The 25,733-nt window shown below is 36.2% G+C and overlaps 1 protein-coding gene across 2 annotated transcripts in view; it reads right to left on the bottom strand.

The window, feature by feature from the left end:
• The window catches only part of NECTIN3 (nectin cell adhesion molecule 3), a 70,883-nt gene that overhangs the window by 10,067 nt on the left and 35,083 nt on the right, over nucleotides 1–25,733 (bottom strand). The window contains exons 3-7 of one of the 2 annotated variants that reach the window (XM_087758125.1): nucleotides 24,778–25,074; nucleotides 22,796–22,913; nucleotides 19,697–19,848; nucleotides 5,621–5,759; nucleotides 4,204–4,285 (exon numbers count right to left, since the gene is read on the bottom strand). In XM_087758125.1, coding sequence (XP_087614251.1) covers nucleotides 4,204–4,285; nucleotides 5,621–5,759; nucleotides 19,697–19,848; nucleotides 22,796–22,913; nucleotides 24,778–25,074 — 788 coding nt within the window. Of the gene's footprint in view, nucleotides 1–4,203; nucleotides 4,286–5,620; nucleotides 5,760–6,081; nucleotides 11,156–19,696; nucleotides 19,849–22,795; nucleotides 22,914–24,777; nucleotides 25,075–25,733 lie in introns of those variants that run through there. The other variant, XM_087758124.1, reaches the window with a different exon arrangement.

Genomic DNA, 25,733 nt, shown 5'->3' with positions numbered 1-25,733 from the left:
ATAAAATGCTCCATTTTGCAGGGTTTCATAACAGCATTGAGTTTTACTCTGAACGTGCTCCTTCTCAAACAGTCCTCTAAAAGCCTAAACCAATTATCTCACCAACATCTTCATCTTACATTTTCACATCCTTTCCAATTTAGAAATCCCATTACAAAAGCATCCACTAATAAAAACCTTGTGCCTCATTCTAGTCCTTATCTGGTTTGGTTTTTTTTCCATTATAAGATCCTTCATCAATATAGATGAGTTTATGCACATTTTGTGCTTCCTTCAATTTGGTCTTGTTTGCCTAAACAGCTCTTCAGTCTAAGGCAAATTATAACAATAATGCTTCCTTTTTCATCAAGGAAGAGACATTCCCACCTGTATTAAGACCATTATGAAGAGTGCTAGAGAGCCGTAATCTATAAATGAATCAATACTATGCTTGGTTTAAGAGCACTGTGGGTGATCTTTCCCAATTTGATCCAGAAATATCATCATCCAGTAAATGGTGTTATATGCTTTTAACTGTGCTAATACAATTTCACCATCTTCCTTCCTGTTTTGAATAGGAATACAAATATTACCATTAAAGAGCTTTAGCATTTGACCAGGTTGCTTGGCTAAGTATGTGAGGTATTCTTACAAGCTGCAAGTCTAAAGTCAGCCTTCTCACGGCTAGAATTACCTATGGGGCTGTATTTCCCTTCTCCACTTTTATTTCTGTTGCTACAAAAAAGCCCTATTAATTTTTGAATGTTTCAAGAACACTGAACATTCATGCATTATGTTATACAAAGCAACATTTTTTCCTCTTTCCTTCAGAAGCACCTGTCAAGCTAGACATGACTTCTTCAGTTCTTTCACAATGTCAAACACTGTCCACCTCAGTCATGTTTCTAGGCAAATTAAAAAGTTTTGCTTCTTAGCGACATTCTTTGAAATATAGTGAAACTAACTCTAATGATTCAAAGGATTGCCTGAGTTAGTGCCCGCCCTCCCACTCCTTTTACAAATACTATGCAACAGAGGAATTCCTCTTCAAGCCACTGGATTCTTGCATTGCTCAACTTCCTCTTGATTTGCCTCAAAACTCAGCTGCCAAGCAGAGATCCCTCTCTCCCCAAGGACATGATCTTCAGGCTGCTCGCTGCTCTTTCACATTACACACAAAAACCAGTTCTGAGTAACAGAATGGTATTTCTATGACAATGATTATTAAAAACCACCCAGACAAAAGCAATAGCTTTGTTGCCAAAAAAGTTGATAAAGATGAACCTACAGAATTTGCAGTAAGTAAAACTATTTACACTGACATTTTTTCTTTGTTCCACTTAATATTCCTATGTTTTGGACTTCTGCCTCACTCTTTTAGGGCCATAAGTGAACCGGTTCTTCTCAATTCTTAAGCAATTCACATGAATATATAAATTGGTATCTGAAAACACCAGTATAGAGAAATGATTATTATGAGTACTCAGTTACATAGTGCTTTTACATACATGTAACTTATTACTTAACATTAGCATGTAAACTTAAAGAATATTTAAAGCTTCCAAGTCTGAAGGAGTTAACATTGGCTATCCAGTATTATCAAATGTCTACAACATCCCCCTTCATTTTAATACCAACACCCATCTACTCAGATATGGGTAAAAACTGGACAAGGAACAGTGACAGGCTGCTAACTTGCTTCTTTTACCTCTTTACAGCTATTCAAGTGTTGGCTTATTACACCAAAACAATGCAACCCATAATTTCTTGGCTAAAGCCAGTATTTTGAAACTTATTTCTATTAGATAAAGCAGAAGCTCTTGCTTCAAGCACAACAGAGAGTACACGTTGATTATAGGTAGTATCAGCTAGGAAGACTCGGCCTCCAGCTCAGTTCTTTTCAGTTTTGGTGTTCCACAGAAGAGAAAAAGAACAGGTACACTGACAATGTTATGCCAACACCCATTATTTTTAAATAAAGCATAGTTAACATCTAGCCTGAAAAATAATTAGATCTCTTTCCTCCTTTCCTTGTATTTATCCAGCTTGAGGGAAATGAGTATTTGATTCAGTCTGTTTAGGGTCTTTTCTCTATTTACACAATATATTTAGATAAAACATTTCATGATATGTTCAAACACTACAGTCAGCTTCAGCTTTTCTTAGTCCTTAAGTATTCACTAACAGAAGCCACAGTAAGCAAAACCATGAAAGAATTCAAAGACAGAAGAGTTCAGAAGAGGAAAACAATAAGGTATACACTTTATGAGTAGCCCTTTAAATGATAAATAATTGCATTTCCTTTTCTTGTCATTTTGCCATCTAGCAGCACTACAGATGCACAAACAACAAAATAGTCCATATCTTCTGATTCTGTAAGCAAGATAACCTTTTACCATAATACTTAAAGCATAGGAATGTATTAGCAGAAGCATGATTCATCAATATTGCATTTGTTGAGTATCATAGTGACAGAAGAAAGACTTACTACACAGCTAGCACAGAAACACATTGTTTCTTTTGTATCATCTTAGGTGTTATACCACCTTCAAGATCAGAACACAAAAAACTTATGTTTTTTGCCAACCAAGTGTTTTATACCTTCATAATGTTATAGTCATCAGGCTGCTACTAAAAATAGTGATGGATCTTTCTTCCTTCATTTAGCAACAATATTAGCAAGTATTACTCAATGTAATATACGTAATACATAATATTCTTTTCATGCATTACTTTCATGACAAAGAGGAGAAAGCTTTTATCGGCCACTCATATTTGGTGAGCTTTAGTAAGCAGCAATCACATGAAGAAAATCTACAAGAATATTTTCAGTTACTCCATCAAAATCCATCTTTGAAGATGGGTGAATATTTTTTTCCTAGGGCATCCCTCTAGCAGAATAAAAAAAGGCTTCTGTATAGGTCTTTAAAGCTGCAAAGATACACCAGAGTATTGGAAAAACAGTATTTGTAATGAACAACTGATTGTCTGAATTACCTCAGCCTTATAATTCAGCACATCATTGGTTAGAATCACATTATTTACATAAAGTACTGAAGATGGAACAAAAATCCCATTAAGAACAATTACAATCTAGTTCTCACTAATACTGACAGGTGATTAAAGTTTTCTTCAGTGTAAGCATAAATCTAAAAGTCGGACTGACTGATTTAATACATACCAAAAAACCTATCACACTTCAGCGGCTATAGTCAGGATCTATAGTTTTCATGAACAGACTGGTTTATTATATGAAGTGTAATAACCAGTGCTGTTAACTGAAGCTGTCTCCTATAACCAGGTCCCTTCTATGTTGCCTAGCGCAAAAGAAGCCTTCTGAATTCACCTGGAGTTTCACACGCAGCCCAATCCAGTGCAAAGCCATGCTGTAGCTAAGAAGGGCAGTGCTATCCTTCCTTGCTCCCCACTTATTTTAACTGTCTCATTGGCTGGAATTAGCTTTCCAACATATCACCTCTATGACCCTGTTATCTCAGACTACACTCACACAAACACTAAATGCTGGTAAGGAACTTCATTGCCTGCTGTCTTATTTGGACAGCACTACTTTAGATCACATGAAGCTACCCATGAAAGCGTACTAAAAATTAAATTACTTGTCACAGAATTAGTACAGAGTCTTTTGTTGCTGATAAATTCAAGAAAAAATACAAAATTAGAAGTTACATAGTTGCAAGCATTTAAAAGTGATTTAGTGATCTTCACTAGGAATCAAAACCATACTTGGTAAATTAGCCACACTAAAGCCCAAAATCCAATCTATCGACACCACTCAAACTTTAACAGCTTAAAAGAATGGCAGTTGTAACCAGCAAGGAGGAGGATGATGCTGAAGTCACTTGCTAAGTTTGCCAATTACATTTGTTCCCCCTTAGGAAGATTATTTTATAAAGCTATGCGTATTCTCTTAATCGCCACAGAATTTAAACTGTAGCTTTCTCTACTTCAAGAGGAGCAGAGTCTGTCAAACACTATTAGAGGTACAAAACCAATCTATCTACCAGTTTCCTGACCTTTAAGGATGACTTTAACACCAAGAACATGATTCAGATATCACATATGTAGGAAAACCTCTTTGTTGTGAATCAAAAATCAAAAAACTCCATGCGTTACCAGGAAAGCAAAATCAGACTGAATTAACATAATAAAGGAAAGTTAACACTTCTCCTACCTCAATTAAGATCTATATAATCACTTACTCACCTGAAGCATAGCTTCCTTCTGTGGTACAGAGAACGGTCTCTCCTCACGTGAGGATGGTTTGTGAGTGGGTGGAAGATCAATCCTGTAGTAAAGAAAGAATGAAATACGACATGCCGTGTTTGTGAAGTCCAACTGAATGGTCATTTAGATATTATTTATTCTAGCTGCCAGATCATCCAACACTCAGATTCAGGGACACACACCTTTCAGTCAGTAATGACACATACATAGAATATTGTAATCTTAACACACCCACCACTGTCAATAATTCAGCCACACTTTTTGTAGGAAAGCACCGCCCATAATTTGTTATTTATCCTATGAGGTGTTAAGTAGACTGAACTCCCCACAACCCCACACAGCCTCCAACTAAGATACCAGTAGTCCCTAATCCTACTATCATTTCTAGGTTATAAGATACAGCTTGAGCAACATTTACCACAGCCTTTCTTTGAAAAGCCTTCGAGAAAGCCTGACAATCAATTACATGCAAGACTTCTCTACTGTAACTTTCTTAGTGAACACAAATGGTTATAAAAGAATTAAAATGTTTAAGACTATTCATATAAATATGCTTCAGCTACAGAATTTAAGAGAAATAAACAACAAAACAGTATTTCTAACCATGTTTGAAATTATTCAGTTGTAAGAAAACACTTGACTCCCCTTGCTAGCTCAAGAGATTCAAATGCTGAAACTTATTTTATGCTAAATGCTAGAAGTTATTTTATTCTGCTCCTCATTAAGTATACAAAGGCATGACAGACATTTTCATTTCTCATTCAGTTTAAGTGTTAAGCCATCATTACTTTTTATGCATGTTCCAAACAGGGTCTAGACATCATCCACTTCAACTGACAAAATCTTTTCAGACTTTTTTTGTTTGCTTGTTTTTGTTTGACCATATTGGGTGCTTAAAAAAGTAAACCACATCTGTGCCAGAGACTTGAAAAAACAACCAACATTCCAGAAAGCACATTATGTCAGTCATTTCTAAGCACATCTGCGGGTGCTTGCTTCATTTTATACACATATCAGGATAAATTTTACCGGACTTTCACTTCTGCAAAGCACAGTCAATTTGCTCTCATGTTAGACCTACAGTTACGATAAACTAGTAGTCTGTACCATCAGTCAAGACTGACCTCTCCCCTGCCCTCCAGTTCAATTGATGAGTTTTCTTTCAAAAAAACTTCTGAAGAGATGAAGAATTATATCACCTCTGAAGCCATTCTTAGCTTCCTCATTTCTTTTTCAGAAATGAAAGTGATTTTACATTTGTCTACTCTGAAAAAAACCAGCCCTGAAATTATGACAGCTGAACAGCTGCTAAGGAAACTCAGACATTTAAATTCTTGTATAGAACGAACACTTTCTGCATATTGCTTTCAATTAAAAAAAAATTCAACATACTCACACTTTGTCAAGATAGGATGGCCTTTTTTTCCTTGGGGTCAGCAGCACTGTCACAAAGATGGTAATGATAAAAAGAGCAAGGACTGCTCCAATCACAGCCCCTGCTACAGCAACAGAAGATGTCTGCTTAAATGGCACATCTGCAATGTGATAGCATAGATTACTCCTTTGAGAAGTTCATATACTTTCAATACTCAGATACGCTATTTCAGTGATGCTCTGAGAAATGTTTCTTCCTTCCATGACCGAACAGAAAGCCTCGTCCTGCACTAGCACTCTTGCAGTCTTGGCTCCAGTCACCCAATTAAAAAAAAAAACGAAAACAGTTGAATTAAGAGAGCTCATGAATCATTAATGTAATTTCAAAAATTTCATTGACTACTTTTAATAAATACTAGCTGCATGCTTTTATTTTCGATTTCAAGGCAAGATGAAGTTCCAAAACACATGCTTTGCACTTACATGAGCAAATAAGGTGTTAATTCAAAAAGCTAGACAACTATGGCTTTATTGGCAATCTTTCTTTAAAGCCACTGAAATCTACAGAAAGGAAAAAGGAAAACAAAGTCAGGCCAGAAAAGATATACTATTAGGAGCACTGAACATGCAAACTCACTAATACTTCGCTTACATTTATCAAAGCAACCCCTACGACCATCTACCATCTCCAGGACTTCACACTTCCAGCTATGAGAAAGTAATTTTTATAAATAAATTTTAACAAGAGGGGAAAAAAGCTAATTTTTTTTTTTAAAGCATTTTTCTTTTGATCTCATCACTGTGAAATCCGATGTTTAACAACTCTCATACTGAATTAACGCACTTATCAGTCTTTAAAGGTCACCCATTTCACTACGCTAAGAATTCAAAAAGTTTTAGACCTCAAAGCTGTGAAACCTGTTAGCATACTTTAATTCAATATCATCAATCTCAGTGTTTCAAACTTGCAACAAAAGGCTTATCAAAAAGTTGCACAACTGGAATAATTCACATTAGCTTTACTAAAACTTTAACCTGTAAAACACAGGTAGCATACAAAAATAATGCTCTGATCTGTATTGATTACTGGATCAGAAAGGTAACAGCAAAGGAGTTTAACATTAACATAGTTCTATATTTGTTACATATTTCTAATGCAGTTTACTTCAGCTATTTCCCTCCAGAAATAATCATATGCTGTGTTTCTCCAAACACCACACAACCATCCTTTATTTAATCTCTTCCCAGAGGATGTTTTAGGAGCCTTTCCAGCTACATATTCTATTCACAGGTCAAAACACCAAAAAAACCTATCCAAACTGTTTCATCAATTACTCGCAATTCTAATGCTGTTCTGCCTGCATGCTGGAAAGCTGGACAAAGGAATCTTTTTCTCATTCCTCATTTTGGAAAAAACAAAAACCGAAAAACCCAGAAAACCCACACAAACCAAACCCACCTTTTTTCCAATCTGATAAAGGGATTCCTGTCCTCTCACTGCATATGAAAGACCTGACAGCACTACTCCCCTGGGATCACTCAGGCAAGTATATTTAAGTAGATTGAACAAAACTGAAAAAAGCATTTTTTGTGACTTTCTTAACTTTAAGGGATAAAGTCATAAATCAACAACATGCAGGAAGCTAATTCACTCCAGAAGATCAACGTCGCATACCACCTTCAGCGATCATTGTTCTATTTTACAGAACAGCTTTCTGGGCATGAGCTCCATTTGTCTGTCAGATACCAGTCTATACACGTAAGAATCAAAATTCCCATTTTCTCCTGAAGAATGGGCATATGAATCAGTGGAAGGCTCACTTAACCACTGCATTTTAATTGGCTTAAGTACAGTTTGCACTGGGTGCCCTCTTGTTTAAGTGAGAAAGTTGCAGGTAACTAATACACACTGTTAGGTCCAGAATTCATGAACATACTTTGGTCTTGTGATTATACCAGAAGAGTTTCTTGACTGTTTCATCCTGTACTAACTTCACAGTGTATTTTTTTTCTGGTAAAGTCTGCTATAATGTTGAAACATCATAAAGTATTATACTTTCATTGAAAGTTCAGCCACTGAATCCTATTTTGGGTGAGATGACAATAGCCACCCATTTACCTCTGAAGAGGAAAAACAGCAATATTCCAGCACGTGTAGCAACATACAGGGACAGAACTGAAGTGCCATTACCACAGGGCTCACTTAATTTGCTTTTTTGAATTGCTCTGGCAAAAAAGTAGGTACAAAAATTCAGTTTAATCAGAGGAACGATCAGAAACCCAGACTATCATGCAAAGCTGCACAAGCCAGAGAGCACCTGAGATGCACGGTGCCAGCTACACAGCATTTTAACCACCAGTTGGTCAAAAATGTATGGGAATTGATTCACTCCAAGAAATATGGTTAAAGCAGGGCTACAGCAACTGATAACAAAAAAATCTTATTTTTTTTTAAAGAATGTGAACCCTAGACAGTGTATCAGCTGTGCTTAAAGTGCAACTGTTTGGACAGCAGCTATCCCTATTTATCATTCTCAAGGTTCATGCTTCAGAAATAGTTTCTAAAGACACTTGTTTTACAAGCTTAGGGTCTCCAAGACGAAATGCTAAAAAGCCCATCTTAAACACCTTAAATGCTTTAGTTCTTTCTACCCAGCCTCTGGTTTTATTATGCTTTTTCATATTCAATTTTAAGAATATATCTGTCAAACATTTTTGAACACTACCTATGTTCCAGAATGTAACAAAAAGTTTATTCACACAACAGCCATTTGTACTTACAATCAATTCTTTTTACAGCAGACATAATGTACAAAACATTGCAACACACTTAAGTCCTATCCCTATTATCAACTTCAACTCCAAAACATTTCAACTTCTTAACCCATAGGAATTAAATATATATATATATATATTTAAAAATCAAAACAAAAAAATCCACAGAGACAAAAGCAAGATATCCCATGTGGAGAACAGGTTTATGGTTATGTTTATTTCCAAGTAACACCATCTTTTAAAGATGATATATCAAGTATTTTATTTGAAGAGAAGTATGATCTCTTTATTCCAGAAATAATTTGGATCAGAACCTTCTGCTAGAAATTTAACTCCTTTTCTTGTGTTTGTACTCAAACTACAGATACACACAATATCATTTGCTATTGTTCTTGAGACTTTGGTCAATCATGTATCAGTACTCCATTAATCCAAACGTGAACTTAGGTTGTTTAGGGATGCTTTTCCATTTGAATTTCAAATAAAGCTGTTGGGTTAATCTTTTTTAAAGACATGCAGTCATAAGCAATCACAGTGTATTGTCTACAACGCTCAATACAACTATTTTTGTGAAGCTCTAAATGCTGTAAGCTACCAAAGATCATGAGTATAGAAAAGAACTTCCAGCATGAATGCTCATGAAGCAGCCATAATTGTGCAGCCTATTTCATTTCAAAGGCAGCAGAGATTTTTCCCTTTTCAGGTTTCAAATACTAATAGCCTTATCAGTTTCATTTTCTTGAGCTAAACACTTATAAATGGCACTTCAAAGGATCTACTATTCTAATTATGGAGTTTACCATTGTTCTGTAATTCATCTAATGTTATTTCATTCCTCCTTACATAATCAGCAGAATTAGTTTGGCAAACCTGCTCAAGACAAAGTAGAACTACTTCAGATGTCGGAGACGTCCTATACACAATGTCACTTTAAAGAACAAGAATATGTTGTTAAATCAGTATAGATTATTTGCAGGGAAAGCGAATCTACTGTAGTACAGAGACTGCACAATTTATCTAAACTCCTGTTTCATAGATTCTTTAGTTGCACCATCAGAGAGTATATTTTCACTACACAAAGTAGCAATGCAAGTATCCGCTTCCCTACTAATAATCTGAAATTCTAGTTACCCTCTTCAAAGTAAGCATTGTAACTTATTCAGCAGCAGTGTAAAACCGCTGTTTTAACTTCTGGTCATAAAAATTCTAGCAAATGCTTTGACACCTCTTAGCATGCTTAATGTCTACTGGCACCCGGGAAAATAGGCAAATTCACATTAGCCCCCAGCTTAGAAATCTGTTAGAGTTTTGTTCCTATAGTTGTGTCCAATTCTCCAGCTTTCAAATTCAATGGTAAGATTCCCCCAAAGCCTCAGAAACAGGTCTCTCAAATTGTACCCTGTGTACTTGCAAAAAGTCTTGTATTCCTTAATGCGTTTTGACATCCTGCCAATTAGAGGCCTAACAAAATACCTTACTGTATGTATAGACACACTCTAGTATAAGCTTTAGAAATCAATGACTATAAAAAAATATTTTTTCATCTTATTCAAAGACAAGCCTTTGACCTGTTTACATACTCCTCCAAATCTTGTTCATAAGTTACTCTCAGTGCAATGACTTTTTACGTACATAGTTACAAGAAGGCTCATTAAAATGCTAAGAGGTATTCATTTTTGTGCAGAAAAACCTAAAAATAAAGCTTTGATTCTGCTGTAACTCATTTTAATTGGTAAAGTATTTGCTATACAGAAGCATTAAGTTTACCATGGATGGTATCTAGATTGGAGTAATTCACTTAATCTGCAAAGTAAATGCCCCAAAAGATTATATTTGATCATTGCCTCAGGTAAACTTCGTTTTAAATCAGAGCCAAGACAGCCGCTTTTTATTCTTAAACAATTTTGAATGGCAACTTTAATTTAACCTCTTTTACCTCTGACATAGACCAATATAAGCACTCTGCATTAAATCTCAAATCTTAAACAGTAGTACAGCATTGGGAAAAAAAGCAGCTCAAATACATTTTCCCCAGATTCAATATTTCCATTTGTCAAGTCACAATATAAAAACCTTCAAAAAAAATCAGTTTCAAAAAGTTTATTCCTTCTCTTGTGTAAGTATAAACAATCTGAAAGTGATCAACCAATGAAATGAACTGTAGGTACACGTTTAGTTTTCAGTGGTTACTACACATACCACTCCCTCCGAGATATTACTGAGCCATCTATGTGAGAAACAAAGTCTTCTTCATTGTCATCGTAACATTCACCACCCATATACTTCATTCCCAATGTTCCACCTTCATAGTAATCCATTGGTCTTTCGTAACGTTCCTGGTACCTGCTAATATTGTCTATATTGTTCCACTCTGGTTTTTCAGGGTCTTCTAAATAATCTTTAGATATTAAGCTGTTCATTGGATGCTTTATTTCTTTTTTTATACTGTCAGGGTAAGAATCCACATCATCTGACTGAAGAACATCTATTTGAGACTCTTTTTGCATATCTGATGGTGGAATGTAGTTCTTAGCAAAGTAGTCACCACGGAACGTCCGTCTTCTCCTATAGCAGATAATTCCAACCAGAACACATACAAGTATGAGGAAGAGAGCCCCACCCACCGCACTACCGATGATGGTACCCCAAGTGTCTTCCTGCATTGCTGGCAAGGTTGATGTTGGGAAATCTATTATTCTAGGTTCTGTTGCTAAACCTGTGATGCCATCAGTCGAAGGATGCCAGGGAACCGTGGGCAGTCGAGTGGTAGTAGTAGGAGGATCTAATGGAAAGAGCAAAGAAGTAGACAAGACACAGAAAAGGCACAGAATGTCAATGCAAGCTAAATCAGTTAAGGGTTTATAAGAAAGCAAAGTTGATGGGTATGTTCTACAAGAATAGTTTTTCATTCTCAAGTTCATGGCACTACAAAAAGTCTTACACCTTCCACAGGCTTTGAATTAGCTTCATTACATGTGGTTTTGAGCTATGCTGCAGCAGGATAGGAGGTATGGGGAGAAAATAAAATAAAAATAATCTTTAAGTAGACATCTTGCCCTCCTCAAAGTAAGGAGATGCAGCTTTTCTGCTCAGATGTTCACTGTTCACAGTTCATTATTTACTTCCCCCATGGAAGAATGCTGTCCATTAGGAAATACCCAAGCAGTCCAGCCAGCAGTTGGGAATACTGGATCAAATTAATTGATTATGACAGAGTCAATTATTCCACACTAAATTCTCACTTCAGAAATTGTTCAGGGCACTGAGTATAAGAATGAAAAACTATGAGTTGTGTGCTCAGCCAGCCTCACATGAACTACTTATTTTTAAGCTATTCTCTCCAAAACCATTTGTTGCATTAATACAACTTACTCGGCTTCACCTTGGGATTAGTGAAAGAAGCATAGTTTAAAATGGCATGTATTAATCTCAAAATAACACTCATGTTGAGCAAGGAGCTTTCAGGATTTTAAAATAAAAAGAACCTGCAACACTTGAAGTAAAAATTATTTCTATGCATTCCTCCTAAAAGCAATTTGATCCCTCATGCACAAAGAAATTTCCATATTCATTCCTCAATATAAAATATCGACTGATTTCATGTCAGGTTATCCAAGTAAACAAGAGACTGCCAGATACCGAGCTTCTCCAGCACTCAGTTTTTTCCTTTGTTCTTTAGGTCTACTTGAGAGGTATGCATCTGTATTGAAGACAAGGTTGCAAGTGATGGGCTGGTGACACTGCAAAAGCCTCCTGAGATTATCACAGTCAATCGCAACGTTGCATGCAACTCCAGTTTGTATTTCTGTGCTGCACTGAATAAAACTGGCTTTTTGCCTTGCCCAATGCAAGGTAATTTTAAAATCAGTAAAGCAACAAACACTAAACATGTTATTATAGCTTGAATCTTTTAGAGAGAATATTACATGGACAGCCAAGTAGCTCATTATGTCATGTTATTTAGTTAAATGCCCATAAGCAAGATTCATGGAATTACTATGATACTACAGAGGCACCCTAAATTTACCACCACAAAAAGGTAAAATAGATAGAACTGGAGATTTGTCAAGCTTCCAGTTATTTGACAAATCATAACTTTAAAGATCCATAAATATGACTTTTAATCTTATTACTCAGAGACAGCCATACAATTCTCTCATACTAGACAGAACTGCCACATTTGTCATGATCACTGTAAATCATGCTTCAGACTGCACCTCACTGCTGAACGCAACATTTTAAGCTTGACATAAGTAAAATTTTACAAAGCACATAATTATATTACTTGACTATGTAAAAGTGGTGATTTGTTAGGAGCTATACATAAATGAAATTAATTTGACAGAAGACAGGAAACTGAACAAGGAAGATGCACTACCAAAATGAACAAGAGGAATTCAGATTATGATTTTAGTAAAAACTGATTTAAAGTGAGTTTAATAATTTAACAAAGTAGAAATAAAGGAATCCAAGTTTACCAGGGTTCCCATGTCCCACAAATCCATAGGTCAAGAAGTTACACTCAAAACCCTCTTCCTTGAAAATGTATTTGCTTTAGACACAAGATTTGTTAGCTTAAAATACAATTTCAGACAGTACCAGCAATATCTTCTTCCAGGCTATATATACTTAACACGCTCTGTAATTATTCATCTGTTTCTCTCTGACACTGAGGTCTTAAATCTCATCCTCCACATCCACGATATAAAATACACATTCACAAGTCTGTAGTATTTGCATCCTGGCAAGTTTAACCATCACATATGTCAAATAAACACAGTGGCGATTACACTCTGTTATTAATATATTAAAATACCAGTGTTTTAAAAAAAGCTTTTCCTTCAAAACTTCTGTTTCATCCATCAGTTGTCAGGTTGTTCAGCTGCATTATCTACAAGCACTAGTTAACATATTAATCTTAAGTTCATTGCAAATGTAGTAGCAATTCAGTAGTTTTTTATATGTATTCCCAGAATATATAACCATGAATACTTCTACTGTCTATTTGTGTCAGTACCCTTTATTGTTGAAGAAGGAAAAAATTAAAATCATCCCCCTCGTTTATAAGGCCAATTACAGCTAAGAACATGTGAAGTTAACTTCTGATGTCACCCAGAGCTTTCTGAATGTAAAACTAGGTTTATGTTTTTTCTTCCTGCATCAAGCAAGTTTCCCAAGTAGAAAACAACATTAAGACCAGGAATGCCAGAGTTTCTTACCTCTACTCCATAACATTTTGCTTGCAAATCATATCAACTGCTATCTCCAAATTAAGAAAATGCCACTCTTGTCTGTTGGTATGAAAGACTATATTCTTTCATACCAACAAGCTGTTTAATTATAACATTTCAGATCATCACCAATACCTGTTTCTTTGCGTTCTTAATGCTTTCCACAAAACATTAAGCCCATCATTTTAATTGTTTCAAATGGCACTATCCAAAAGCATCAATTTCCTACTGATTATTTTCTTTAACATTTTACTTATGCCCCAGTGTTTAACAGCTCTCATCTCTTTCACTGATGCAGGCTTGTGTTGTTGCACAAACCACAACAATATATCGAAGTATCCATGCAGGCCAGGGAGCTGAAAGCAGCAGAAACTCTGAAAAAATTTGGTTTTAGGTTAAATGCATCTTGATTTCCATTTTTGTCTATTACTATGTTCTGGGCCCTGTTCAAACCCTTATTACATATACCCTGTAGTAAAGATGAGGACAAGTGAAGACCCACAAGGAAAAAAAAAAAAATCTTCTACTATTACAGAGCTATCACCCTCATTAAAATAGGATAGGAGACATAACTGAAGAAAGCAAAAACCTATTTTCTGGTATGAAAGAGTAAACCCATCAGCTCCCTCCATACATAAAAAGAAGCCAAGTTTTCCTAGTTTGTTTCAAAGCCCTTGACAGTTTTCTACCAAGAAAAGCAAGATTTGCTCTTTACTTCAAATGAAGTTCTAATACCTTCTCAAACAAAGCACCGCGGTCCTTGTACAGTAAGCTTAGTTTTCCCTCTATTACTTATTTTCCAGATGTTTCCCATGAAAGTTGATATCAACTTTCAACAGCTTCAGTCTGATATTTTTACTTTTCCCTTAAATGAGTATTCTTGATACAGTTTTCCCAGCTCTTGCAACACCATCAACTTACCTTGGGCAGATGAGTTCCTACAATTCAGTATAGTAAAGACATCCAACTACATGTGTCTCATGTCCCCAAACAGTACATCTCCCTCCCTCAGTCCCCCTGCAGTACATCCTTGTTCAAATGTCCAGAACCCATTTTTGCTTCTGTGGGAATTCAAAGCCAACAAGAAGCCAAGCGTCAGAAAGATGACTAGGCAAAGAGATGGATGGATGGATTATCCTTAGAACCAGACCATTAGCTTCAAAATCTTAGGTTAAGTCCTGTCTTGCTATCAACAAGCACACCATTGTAAAAATCACCTAGAGATCACAATATTTTTCAACGAGAAACCATTTTGGATTTAGCCCACTATAAAGTATTTCAGGGGTAAGGTGACCAGCTCTATAATAAGGAAGAAAATTCAGTACTGGAACATGTCTCCTTTGGCTAAAATTTGTCACTTAAGCATTACAGAAACAAAGTTTAGGAAGGGAAGGTACCTTGGCTAGTTGTTGTGTATTAATACAGATAGTCAAAGTCTGTCTAGTTTCAAAAATCATGATAAAATCTAGTTCTCCCGACTTAAAAAACGAAACACACACCCCACACGATTCAAGATCCACACTTCGACTCCCACATCCCTTTCTTTGCCTTCTGCAAGACAAGGACCTGCTATCAATTACTTAGAATCCAAAAGTGAGCTGGCTTTCACAAATTACAAGATTGCTGTCTTTGCAGTTCTCATTTTGGAAAGTGGAAAGTGTCTGCCTGTATATGTATTACATGTATGTCCGCACAGAGACATAGTTACCTCTGCTTCTTAACCTGCTGTTATTGCTAAATTTCCCTTAGATGCTAAGTACCTAAAAATTAAAGTACTTGATAACTTTATGTAGCCGGGCATTATAAAAACAGCCCTTTCTTTCAAGTGCTGAAAATCTTATGTTGTAACTCCCTTGTAACAGCAGGGAAACTAGCCTTTCCATGAAAGAAGGCTTTCTGAATGTCCGAGAAAATGATTTTGAAATTTATCATTCTCTCTCCAACCATTCCCACTCAAAAGTCAAGTAGTGGGTAAGGACACTGTGTAACCCTCTCCCAACAAAGTGTCTTGTGTACACAGGTTCCACATTGGAGTTAAGCATTTGACTTAGGATTATCTTCAGTTTGTTCCCCCCCATTTTGGCAGCATGATAGATATGCAGATTGAGATCAGCCTGAAGCAATCAACAAATTCTTTCAGAGTCAACCATCAATTTTCAAAGTTCAGTGTACTTTTGCAGTTTCTAGCTGGGATTTCCACACACTAAGTAGAACATCTTGGCATTTCTTCGGGACACAAGAGAAAAAAAACCTGTTATCATTAACATAACCTCAAGTCTGCAAGGAATAGTCAGTAACTATATTCAAAAGTTCAAAGCCTGCTATACCAGGGCAGCATGCAAGTTAGCAGTTTGGATATCCTGGGATGACCTTTTCTGTATTATACAGCAGAAAAGACCAGTTTATCAATATCCCTTCTAATATATACTTGAAAATAAAAGAGCATCTGTATTCACGATGCTCTCTCAGAAAAGAGGTCTATATATGAAGAAACAAAAGCAAAACCGATGATCAGCCTCTGCTATGCTAACCCTGACAATATTCACTCTACAAGAAGGTGACTGTACTTACAAGTCACGTCTTCCTAGAATTGCTAGGATTGCTGGCTAACAAAGGCTGGCTTTACTTTTAACAAAAAGTAGTCTCTTCCAACAGCAGTCACTTGAAAAGATGACAGAGGAAGCAAGTATGTTCTTATCTGAATGTGAGTCTCGCAGGTCACCTCTCTCTTGCAAACGGAGAAAGGGGAAGCCTCAGTAAACAGTATGAAGGTGAGGGAACACAGAGCCAAGAAAATAAAGTTCAATTCCTTGTGTAAAAAAACTGAGTAAATCTATATTACAAGATGAAGTGCTTTACATATCAAGCTGACAGCTTGTTTTGGAAAACCTGTTGCCATAGGACTAAGTCAGGAACTTCAACAACACTTGATCAGTCTGAACATCATGAGGAGCATGACTTGCTTTTGCTGGACAACTATACAAGCCAAGTGGAACTTTACATCACTGAACAAGTAAGAAATAGTGAAAAATATCTGTGCCTTAAAACCAACATTAAAAAAGTCTCTTGCTTCAAACACCATTTTAGTATTTCCCTGTCCACATAGGGATGTACCATCTCCTGTACCTGAAAGCTGGTGAATCTATCATTTAGTCCCTGTCAACTACCTCTCTTAGACTTCCCTATTTCACTTCAAGAGTATTAACATAAAGGTTAGGAGCACAACAGAATTTATTAAAAATACAGCTTTATTTTTTAACAATGCATATTAGGACCAACAGCATTTTTTGCTCAGCTTACATTCCAATCCTACAACATATTTCAACTTAAAAGTTATTTTTTCTAGCAGTTAAAAAGCTTTTCAACTACCAGCATCATGACTGTTCAGAAACATTAACTTCATAAATCCCCTTCAACAACTTCATAATTAAAATTTGAAAAGTGGTGTGATCATACATCTTTGTCTGCTAACTTCCAAGTTTCACTTTGTGTTTTTGCCAAGTTTTATACAGAGGAAAATAGCCAAGATAGAAAAATGAGCTAATTAAATGATTGCTCTACACTACAGCAGTGCCATGTTGACCATTGCTAGATAGTATCTGCTCAGTTAAGTCTACTATTAAGGTGGTAACCAGTTTGACTCGAGTCTACTACTTCAGTCTTATTTTCTGTACTCTCAACATCAGTCTCTATGTTCCCTCTGTAGAGTAACCTGACTGATTATTATTTAAGATGGACATTTTTGCTATTTCATAGTCACTGCATGACAGTCATGGTAAAAAGCATGAGTTCTACTTACAGCAGATCATACTCATAGACAACTTGAAAAGCGGTGGACTTGAAAAAACTTCCCGTCTCCTTACAGTTAGAATAGGGCTGAGAACAGAGCTATGAACTGTATTGTTATTTTCTGAGTAAGTATATTTGAATGTTACATTCCAGGAGAATATTTCATCCTATTTAATGATGATATTCTAATTTTTTTGTTGATACTTCTTACAATGTGACAGTCTTCGTAACTGTTTTGAGACTGTTACAGAGCCATGAGTTCTTCTCCATAAAGGAAGCATTAGAACCAAGCATCCAAAAGTAACTTCTCACAGAAGTAACTTTCATGTTAATTTGCAGCACTTAAATTATATAAAATTCTAGCTATTAAAAGACTGTTAAGTTGTTTACAATAGCTCCACTGTCTCAAACTATTTAGAAGTTTCCAGTTACCTAGCTCATTAACTAGTCAGTTAATTAGAACTTAACTAGTCTTCCACAATGGCCTGCAGTATGCTACAGGATTGGGGAGGAGTGGCTGGAGAGCTGCCTGGCTGAAAAGGACCTGGGGGTGTTGGTTGACAACTGCCTGAACATGAGCCAGCAGTGTGCCCAGGTGGCCAAGAGGGCCAATGGCATCCTGGCTTGTATCAGGAACAGTGTGGCCAGCAGGACCAGGGAGGTGATAGTGCCCCTGTACTCTGCACTGGTGAGGCCGCACCTCGAGGACTGTGTTCAGTTTTGGGCCCCTCACTCCAAGAAGGACATTGAGGTGCTGGAGCGTGTCCAGAGAAGGGCAACGAAGCTGGTGAAGGGTCTAGAGCACAAGTCTTATGAGGAGCAGCTGAGGGAGCTGGGGCTGTTCAATCTGGAGAAGAGGAGGCTGAGGGGTGGTGACCTTATTGCTCCCTACAACTACCTGAAAGGAGGTTGTAGCGAGGTGGGGGTCGGTCTCTTCTCCCTAGTAATGAGCGATAGGACGAGAGGAAACAGCCTCAAGCTGTGCCAGGGGAAGTTTAGGTTAGATATTAGGAAAAACTTCTTCACCAAAAGGGTGGTCAAGCATTGGAACAGCTGCCCAGGGAAGTGGTTGAGTCTCCATCCCTGGGGGTATTTAAAGAACAGATAGATGTGGTGCTCGAGAACATAGTATAGTGATGGACTTGGCAGTGATAGGTTAACGGTTGGACTCTATGATCTTAAGGGTCTTTTCCAACCTTAACGATTCTATGATTCTATGTCAGTCTGACTGAAACACCATCCTTTGTTCTAAAGATACAGATAATAATCAAACATGAATTGTGACAGATGTGGCTTCAAACATTCCGTACTTTCAGTTTTAGTCTTAAGTTTTCATTCTCATCTCAACCCTTAAGTGTTTATATTTAGTTTTAAGTTCTTACAAAGAAGTAATCTATGCTTGTATCCTGTAAACTGGCCAACATGCACTCTGACACTTAATTCACATTTTGGAATAACTAATGTCAAGAACTTATTGGAGAGCAGCATCATCATACAACAGAATGAAGTTTTAATTTTCATATCTGTATTATTTTCCTTAAAAAATGATAATATATTAGCACTTATTGATCAAGCTAGGTATTAGCTAATTTAGCTAATCCATTATGGAAGACTAGACAGCTTTTTCACACTTGTACTACACTATTCACATATACCCTAAGTCATGCTGTTCCCTCACAAAGGTGTCATAGTAAAACATTAATTACAGCGTGTTAATAGATACAAGGATGTTTTCCAACAGCAGTGGTGCTAAACACATAAATTTGCTATATTATACTAAGTAGATCAGCAAGAGTTCTGCATGAGATACTTAAACTTTGATTACTGGATATTTGCATCTCAAGAAAAGGAGACAACTAGTAACTGGAGTACAATGCACACATTCAGAACATAACCCTAATTTCCTTAAAGCAGAGCACCTTTGACTTTTGTAAATGTAGTTGTTCCCCTCCCACTAACATCTGGTTTTTCAATTTATTACAGACAGGGTACTGTTTATTGCAGTCAATATGCCTTGCTAAAATGCAAGTTAACACTGGAAAAAAAAAAGTTCACCTACCAAGAGAAAGTAATAATCTCAGGATCGCTATGAGAACTACCTCAACCTTAAGAATTTCCACTGTATGTTGCTGTTATTGAAGACTCAGTTTAATCCCAAGTTTTACTGTAGCTCTCAAATCCATACTTTCGATAGTTTTTCACCCAATTAAAACACATAAATATTTTATGCAGCAACTGGCTCTTCAGTTGACCACAAAAAATTCCGAGTTAACATCCCATCTTTGCTGAGACGTAAGACTTACCTAATATGTAGATAGTCTTCTGATCACTCCTCTGACCAAGAGAATTAGTCACCTTACAGATATAAGTCCCAGTGTAGTTGTAAGTCAATGGGCTGCTGAACTGCAGAGTATTGTTGACAGACAGCAATCCTTCAGGCCATTGTCCATCCAACCTAAAACAAAACAGTTAGCTATATTTCAAATGTGAATCTTTAAGACTAAAGTCTAAATATAACTAGTTTAAAATATTTGCAATAGTCTAGAGTGAACTTTTCACTGTGCTCTGACATTCTCAATGGGCTTTCATTGGATATTCTGTGCCCACCTGAACATATAGTATTTTAATTTCTGTGCCAAATCCTTTAAATGTCAAGTCTGCTGGCACTAGCAAGCTGTCTACAAGTGAATACCGTAACTAAGAAAACATTATCTCAAAAGAACTTGGAGGAACAATCCAACTCAAGCTCTAAAAACTAACAGTCAAACTAAGATGCACTTATACTGCTGTCAGGATTATCTGCCTGTACTTTTCCATCCGGCTGAGCTATCACAATAAATATTTCTGTCAGTATACACTTAACTTGCAGGACATTTTGATTAGGATTTCTGAGCAAGAGTTCAAGCAGTTTCTTCCCTCTCAACCTGCTTTTTCTCATCCCCCATCATTTTTACATCTAAATTATAGCACTGAAACCAAATCTGGTGCTTGGTGATACATTTGGGGGAATAACTGGATAAAAAAAAATTGTTTCCAGTCAACTGGCTTTTCCAAATCTATTATTTCCCTGTAGCATTCTGCATGTGATTGCAGTAACAACTGTGTAAGCACAACAGGGAAAGGGCAGAGGCACTGGAACTAGTTTAACAGAGCTGCCAACTGCCCATTAAACACCTGTATAATTTCATGCCATTGTATACCACTTTGCTTTTATCTAAGTACCTATTAACAGCTAAGCAGGACTACATCAATATTCAAACATGTGATCACCAGGTCTCAGTATCCTGGAAGCATTTAGCCAGTATGATTTTATAAGTAGTATTGAACAAAAAAAGCCACCCCTGACACATTCAAATATTCAAATGGAAAAAGTATTAAAGTATTCAAATAGAAAAAACCCCACAGTTAACAGTAAACGTAATCCCCAACAAATGCAAAGTTCAAGACAACATTCCCATTGCTTTGCTGACAATCATTATTGCCCAGAATTGCTTCAGCCATATGAAGTTGATAAAAGTGATTAAGCATGTACTTCATAATTCATAGTACCAGAAGTATTTCAAAAACCATTATAAAACAGTCAATTGGTTTGAAAGCTCTATTCTAATAAAGTTCTCATATATGCAACATTCTAAAATATTATCGACCATGAAAATATTACTATCCTAGCAAAAACAATGTTACCTCTGCTTCCAAGGGATAAAGATTTTTTGCTGTGGTAGTTGTAGAAGCTATTATAATTTGAAACCAGAAGATAGCACACAATTTTAATACAGCTAGCTTCCATTTCCTTAAACACTCAAGCTATCCTTCTTTTGCACAGAATTTTTTTTTCCCCTTGAAGTTCCTCATTCACCAGTATTACAGCTTCTTGGATGGGTTTTGTTGTTGCTCAAACAAAAAGTTACACTAGTTTTATTCCAGAAAATTAAGCTTTTCTTGTAAAAGTCGGTTCAGTTTTAGCCTTAGGAAGTTTAAAATTGACCTCTGAAGCTTGAAGTGCTTTGAAGTGGTGTGTATATTTCTTCCAGAATTGGAAATAGAGGTTGTATCAATTAGTTCTTACATGCATCTCAAATTCAAATCAGAGAATTGAGAACCCACTTCATCTGAAGAATCAAGCAGTACTGCTGTTGAGAGCCTGGCATGCCTTTTTAAACATAGGAATTTTTGTGTGTTGAAATCTCTCATCACACTGAATTTGAGCTAACATGCTACTGTAGCATGTAGGTAAAGCATACATTTTACTAAACCTACTTTAGTGTAGTCCTGCCATTCTGACTACAGTCAGCTGCAATACTGACTTAAGATTTCAATGGCTGCTTTTAGGATTGAGTCAGTTACTGTAACAGGTTTTTTTTTTTCCCCTGTGAAACTGCCATCAAGCAATTCCAAACTTATCAATACAGCATTTTCAAACCACATTATGACTACTGTTCCTATATGCTAAATTATATCTACCACTGAGAAGGTAGGGAAACGGACTACAGCTTCACATCAGTAAATAATCCTGTGATTTTACCAACAGAAGCACTGTAACATAGCTACATATAAATTTACACTGTCCTTAGGAAAGTTATTTCTTTTGTTTCTACAGGCAACAAATCAATTTAAAATAGCTAGGTTTATTTAATTTTTTCTTCTTCATAGGACAGATTTTGATCTATGCTTGCTTTTATTGTCTTCCACTGTCTCTTGCCCAAAGTACATCCATGGCTGCAAAAGCAAAGCCGTGAATTTCAGAGTAGGGCCCATCCAATCCACATATTCATGAAATGCTGCTGTTATCTAAGGAATGTTGGGTTTTTTTCTTTGTTTGGTTTTTGGGGTTTTTTTGGTGGTTTTTTTTTGTTTTTTTTTTTTTACTAGAGATCTACTTTCCATCATTATGCAAAACACCACATTTATCTGTCTTGGCAACTACTTGAGCACTTTTGAAAAACATGACAAATTCTGTAATTCAGTAAGCAGTATTTGCCATCTCAACTGTAATTTCCACATTTTAAAACGCAGATACTGAAAAGTCTGTTCAAGTGTTTATAATCTACTTTAAGTAATAATAAAACAGAACTAATGAAATAATAGTTGGATCCCTACTACATTTATTGGGCTTTGCTCTATGTACTCCAACATACACAGTTTAGTCTACTTTACTAAGTAACTACAAAAGATTTTTATCCCGAGAGTAATGACAAACTGTTCGGGCTTGTAAATTTACAAGATATCCACTCACCCATATTCATACATACACACATCTTGTATCTTCCTTTTAAAAGGCTGGATAATACCATTACAACCCAATACAAGTCATATACTCCTTGTTTTCAAAACAGGTGTTTACTGTAACCTAAGAGATTATACCATTTTAATCATGTGGAAAGCCTCTTTTTATAAATAGTTACCTGGTCCACATAAATTCCATAGGTAATGGATTTGCATCAGCATTACATCTGAGCTGAACGTTCTCTCTTCCAATGAACCAGTTTCCATCATAGCCAGTTACTGAAACTTCTGGGGCATCTGACAAAAAAAGATGTAACCAATCAATCACTATTTTCTTTAAACACAAACTGTGAGTAATGGTCAGCTCAGTGGAGCAGGTGTTTTTTGGTTTTTTTTTTTTTTTTTGTTAATTTAAAAAAACAAACAACAAAATACACAGAGAACACCAATACAGTTCCAAGCTACAGCATAATATGCAGCAGTGGATTAGATCAGGAACAGTAAGTTGTTTTAACCGGTGCAAACGTGCCTCTGTGTGTTTTCAGCAAACATCCAGCACTTTGGTGAAGTGAAAAGAGTTCAGAAGAAAAGAATCAGTTCAATTTTTTTTTTTTTTTGCAAATGAGGAATGGTAATTTAGAGCTACTTCTCACTGACAACATACAGCAAAGGATCAGAAACAGTGTTTTGAGAAGCCAGGTAATTAGGAAATCATCAAAAAGTTCACAGATGCCAGTTAAAAAGGTTAACAGTTTTCCACTGCCATTATAATGTAGAATTATGCTGTTATGGCTCTAAAAAGCTAGGAAGCCACTTCAGATAAGCCAGGGAGACATAGCTGAAACATTCAGAACCCAGAGAAAAGAACCAGTGTGATTTGGTATAAGCTCTTATAGCAGAGATGGAGGACTCGTTGCAAAAGATGTAAGCGTAAGGGAAAACTGAAGGAACACTAGAGAACACAGACAAAAATCTCTGCTGCTCACTCGCTGCTGTGTTGTTTACAATTTTGTTCGAAGATCTGAAACACGCCTTAGCACTATTTCAGATAAAAATAAGTTTAACACCAACTTGCCCCCTCATTTCACTTTAAATACAGAACTTTCTCTTATTCACTGTTTGCAACAATAATGGGAACAAATAATCTTTAATTCCATCTCTGTATCAATGGCACTTCAATCTAGAACTTCATTTCAACACTGACAAAATAAACCAGTACTGATCATTATTCATCATATTAATCACTATTTTACACCCAAATAAGTGAGACTTTACTAAACAGAACAAAACCAAACCCTCAGAAGATTCTAGTCAAACAAAACGAGCATTAACGTTAAAGTTTACTCCAGCCACTATGTTTCTTCTAATTGAATTGACAGACTTGTATGATTTAGGAACCTTAAAGCACCACAGCACTGAGACGGGATACCAAAAGAACTTGAAAATGGCTTGTTTTGGACACATATGCATTAAGAAAAAATGGATCACATGCCTAAAGCTTATTTGTCTTAACTGGTTTTAGCTAGGCAGCATTGTAAGCCACCTCACTTCATATTCATGTGTTTTAAAGCCACAAATTTGTTAAACAAGCCTGGTACAGGTTTGAATTACATGCACAACCTGAAGCTGAATAACAAGTGTTAGGAGTGTATACATTATGTTCTTGTTTCCTTATGCAAATTAGAGTGGAAAAAGCTTAGTGAGTAATTTGAAAATAACTTACTGACCCCCATAAGACCTACTTTTAAATTGTCATCTCAAACACGAATCTTCATTAGAATTCTTTTTTAATACTGCTGAAATTACGAGGCACTACAAACAGTTTACGGATCAGCTGAGTTTGTTATTTTGTCTGTAATCTTTTCAATGTTAAATATAAACACGAATACTAATGTTTACCCATGAGCCAACATTCAAAACAAATAGTAGAAACATAATGGTATTCTAGCTTTGTGACTAGATTTTTTTTTTAATACAGAGACCCTAGGTTTCTACTCCTGCCTGACCTACCTCTTATCACATGGTTTTCTCTACAGTTTTCATTTCCCTTTTTTTTCCTGAAGCAGTAGGTGCTCATCTCCTTCATGTGGAAGGTATACACTGATAAAGAGGGTGGTTATAAGATATCTACCAAGTAATTGCTACCTTGCAGAATACTTACACTGTATGTCCAACACATGAGGGTATCTTATCTCCTTTTCCAAAGCAGGGTGCCTCACAATACAAGTTATACGTCTTCCTCTTGCAAATCGTGTAGGGACAATCATATACTGACTTACAACCGTCACTGTTTCATTTGGAAACAAAGTAGAGCTGGATTCCATTTCACCAAGACCTCCTTCCCAGTCAATCTCTGCAGCAGGTTTTCCAGTGGCTGCTGTACAAGTGGCTGCTATTGTCCGATTTGCACCATCTATTAGAGGGCTTGGTCCTTTTGTTAAGCTCACAACAGGTTCAACTAGGGAGAGGAAAAAAGTAAATTTAAACAAGACAGACTCCACATCTTTGAAATTATTGCTAAGTAAGAATTAGACAAGATCTAATCCATTTGCAAAAGCCCATGCTAATCAGATATCCTAGAAATAAGATCATGTCAGATATCAGAGATAAGCTCTACAAAGCTTTGGCCTGCTGATACTGTTAAACTTTACTAAGTGGACAAAGGTTAATGCTGCTCATTCACTACATCTAATATATTGAGAAGGAATTCCAAAGTGGTTAGGTTCAAAACACCAACTGCAGTGCTCCAGTTGCAGTGTCTGACAAACAGCTTAAGATCTTAGGTTGAAACTATACAGTGATTTTTAAAAAAGGCTTGGATTCTGCTACACTTTCAAACATTTAAAGTATTAATCTATACTGTCACAGTTTGTGTCAATGCAAAGCTACTTAATTCAGTGTTTTAACACCCAGTATTAAGAGTTTAAGCTTCTGTTGATCAGTACAATACAAATTGATTCCATGCTGAATCATGTGACTTCTAAAAAATATTTTCATTATATATACACATACACTATATATATAAAATCTATTATGTGCACAAATATACACAATATACCTACATTTTATAAAATTTGTATGTTTTTATATATAAATAAATTGTTTCTATATATAAAT

Source organism: Nipponia nippon, unplaced genomic scaffold (assembly GCF_047370975.1).
Source record: "Nipponia nippon isolate SJK-2023a ecotype South Korea unplaced genomic scaffold, ASM4737097v1 scaffold_2, whole genome shotgun sequence".
NCBI classification, from domain to species: domain Eukaryota; kingdom Metazoa; phylum Chordata; class Aves; order Pelecaniformes; family Threskiornithidae; genus Nipponia; species Nipponia nippon.
Note: the sequence above shows the minus strand (reverse complement) of the source record. Positions and strands in the feature narration are given on the sequence as shown.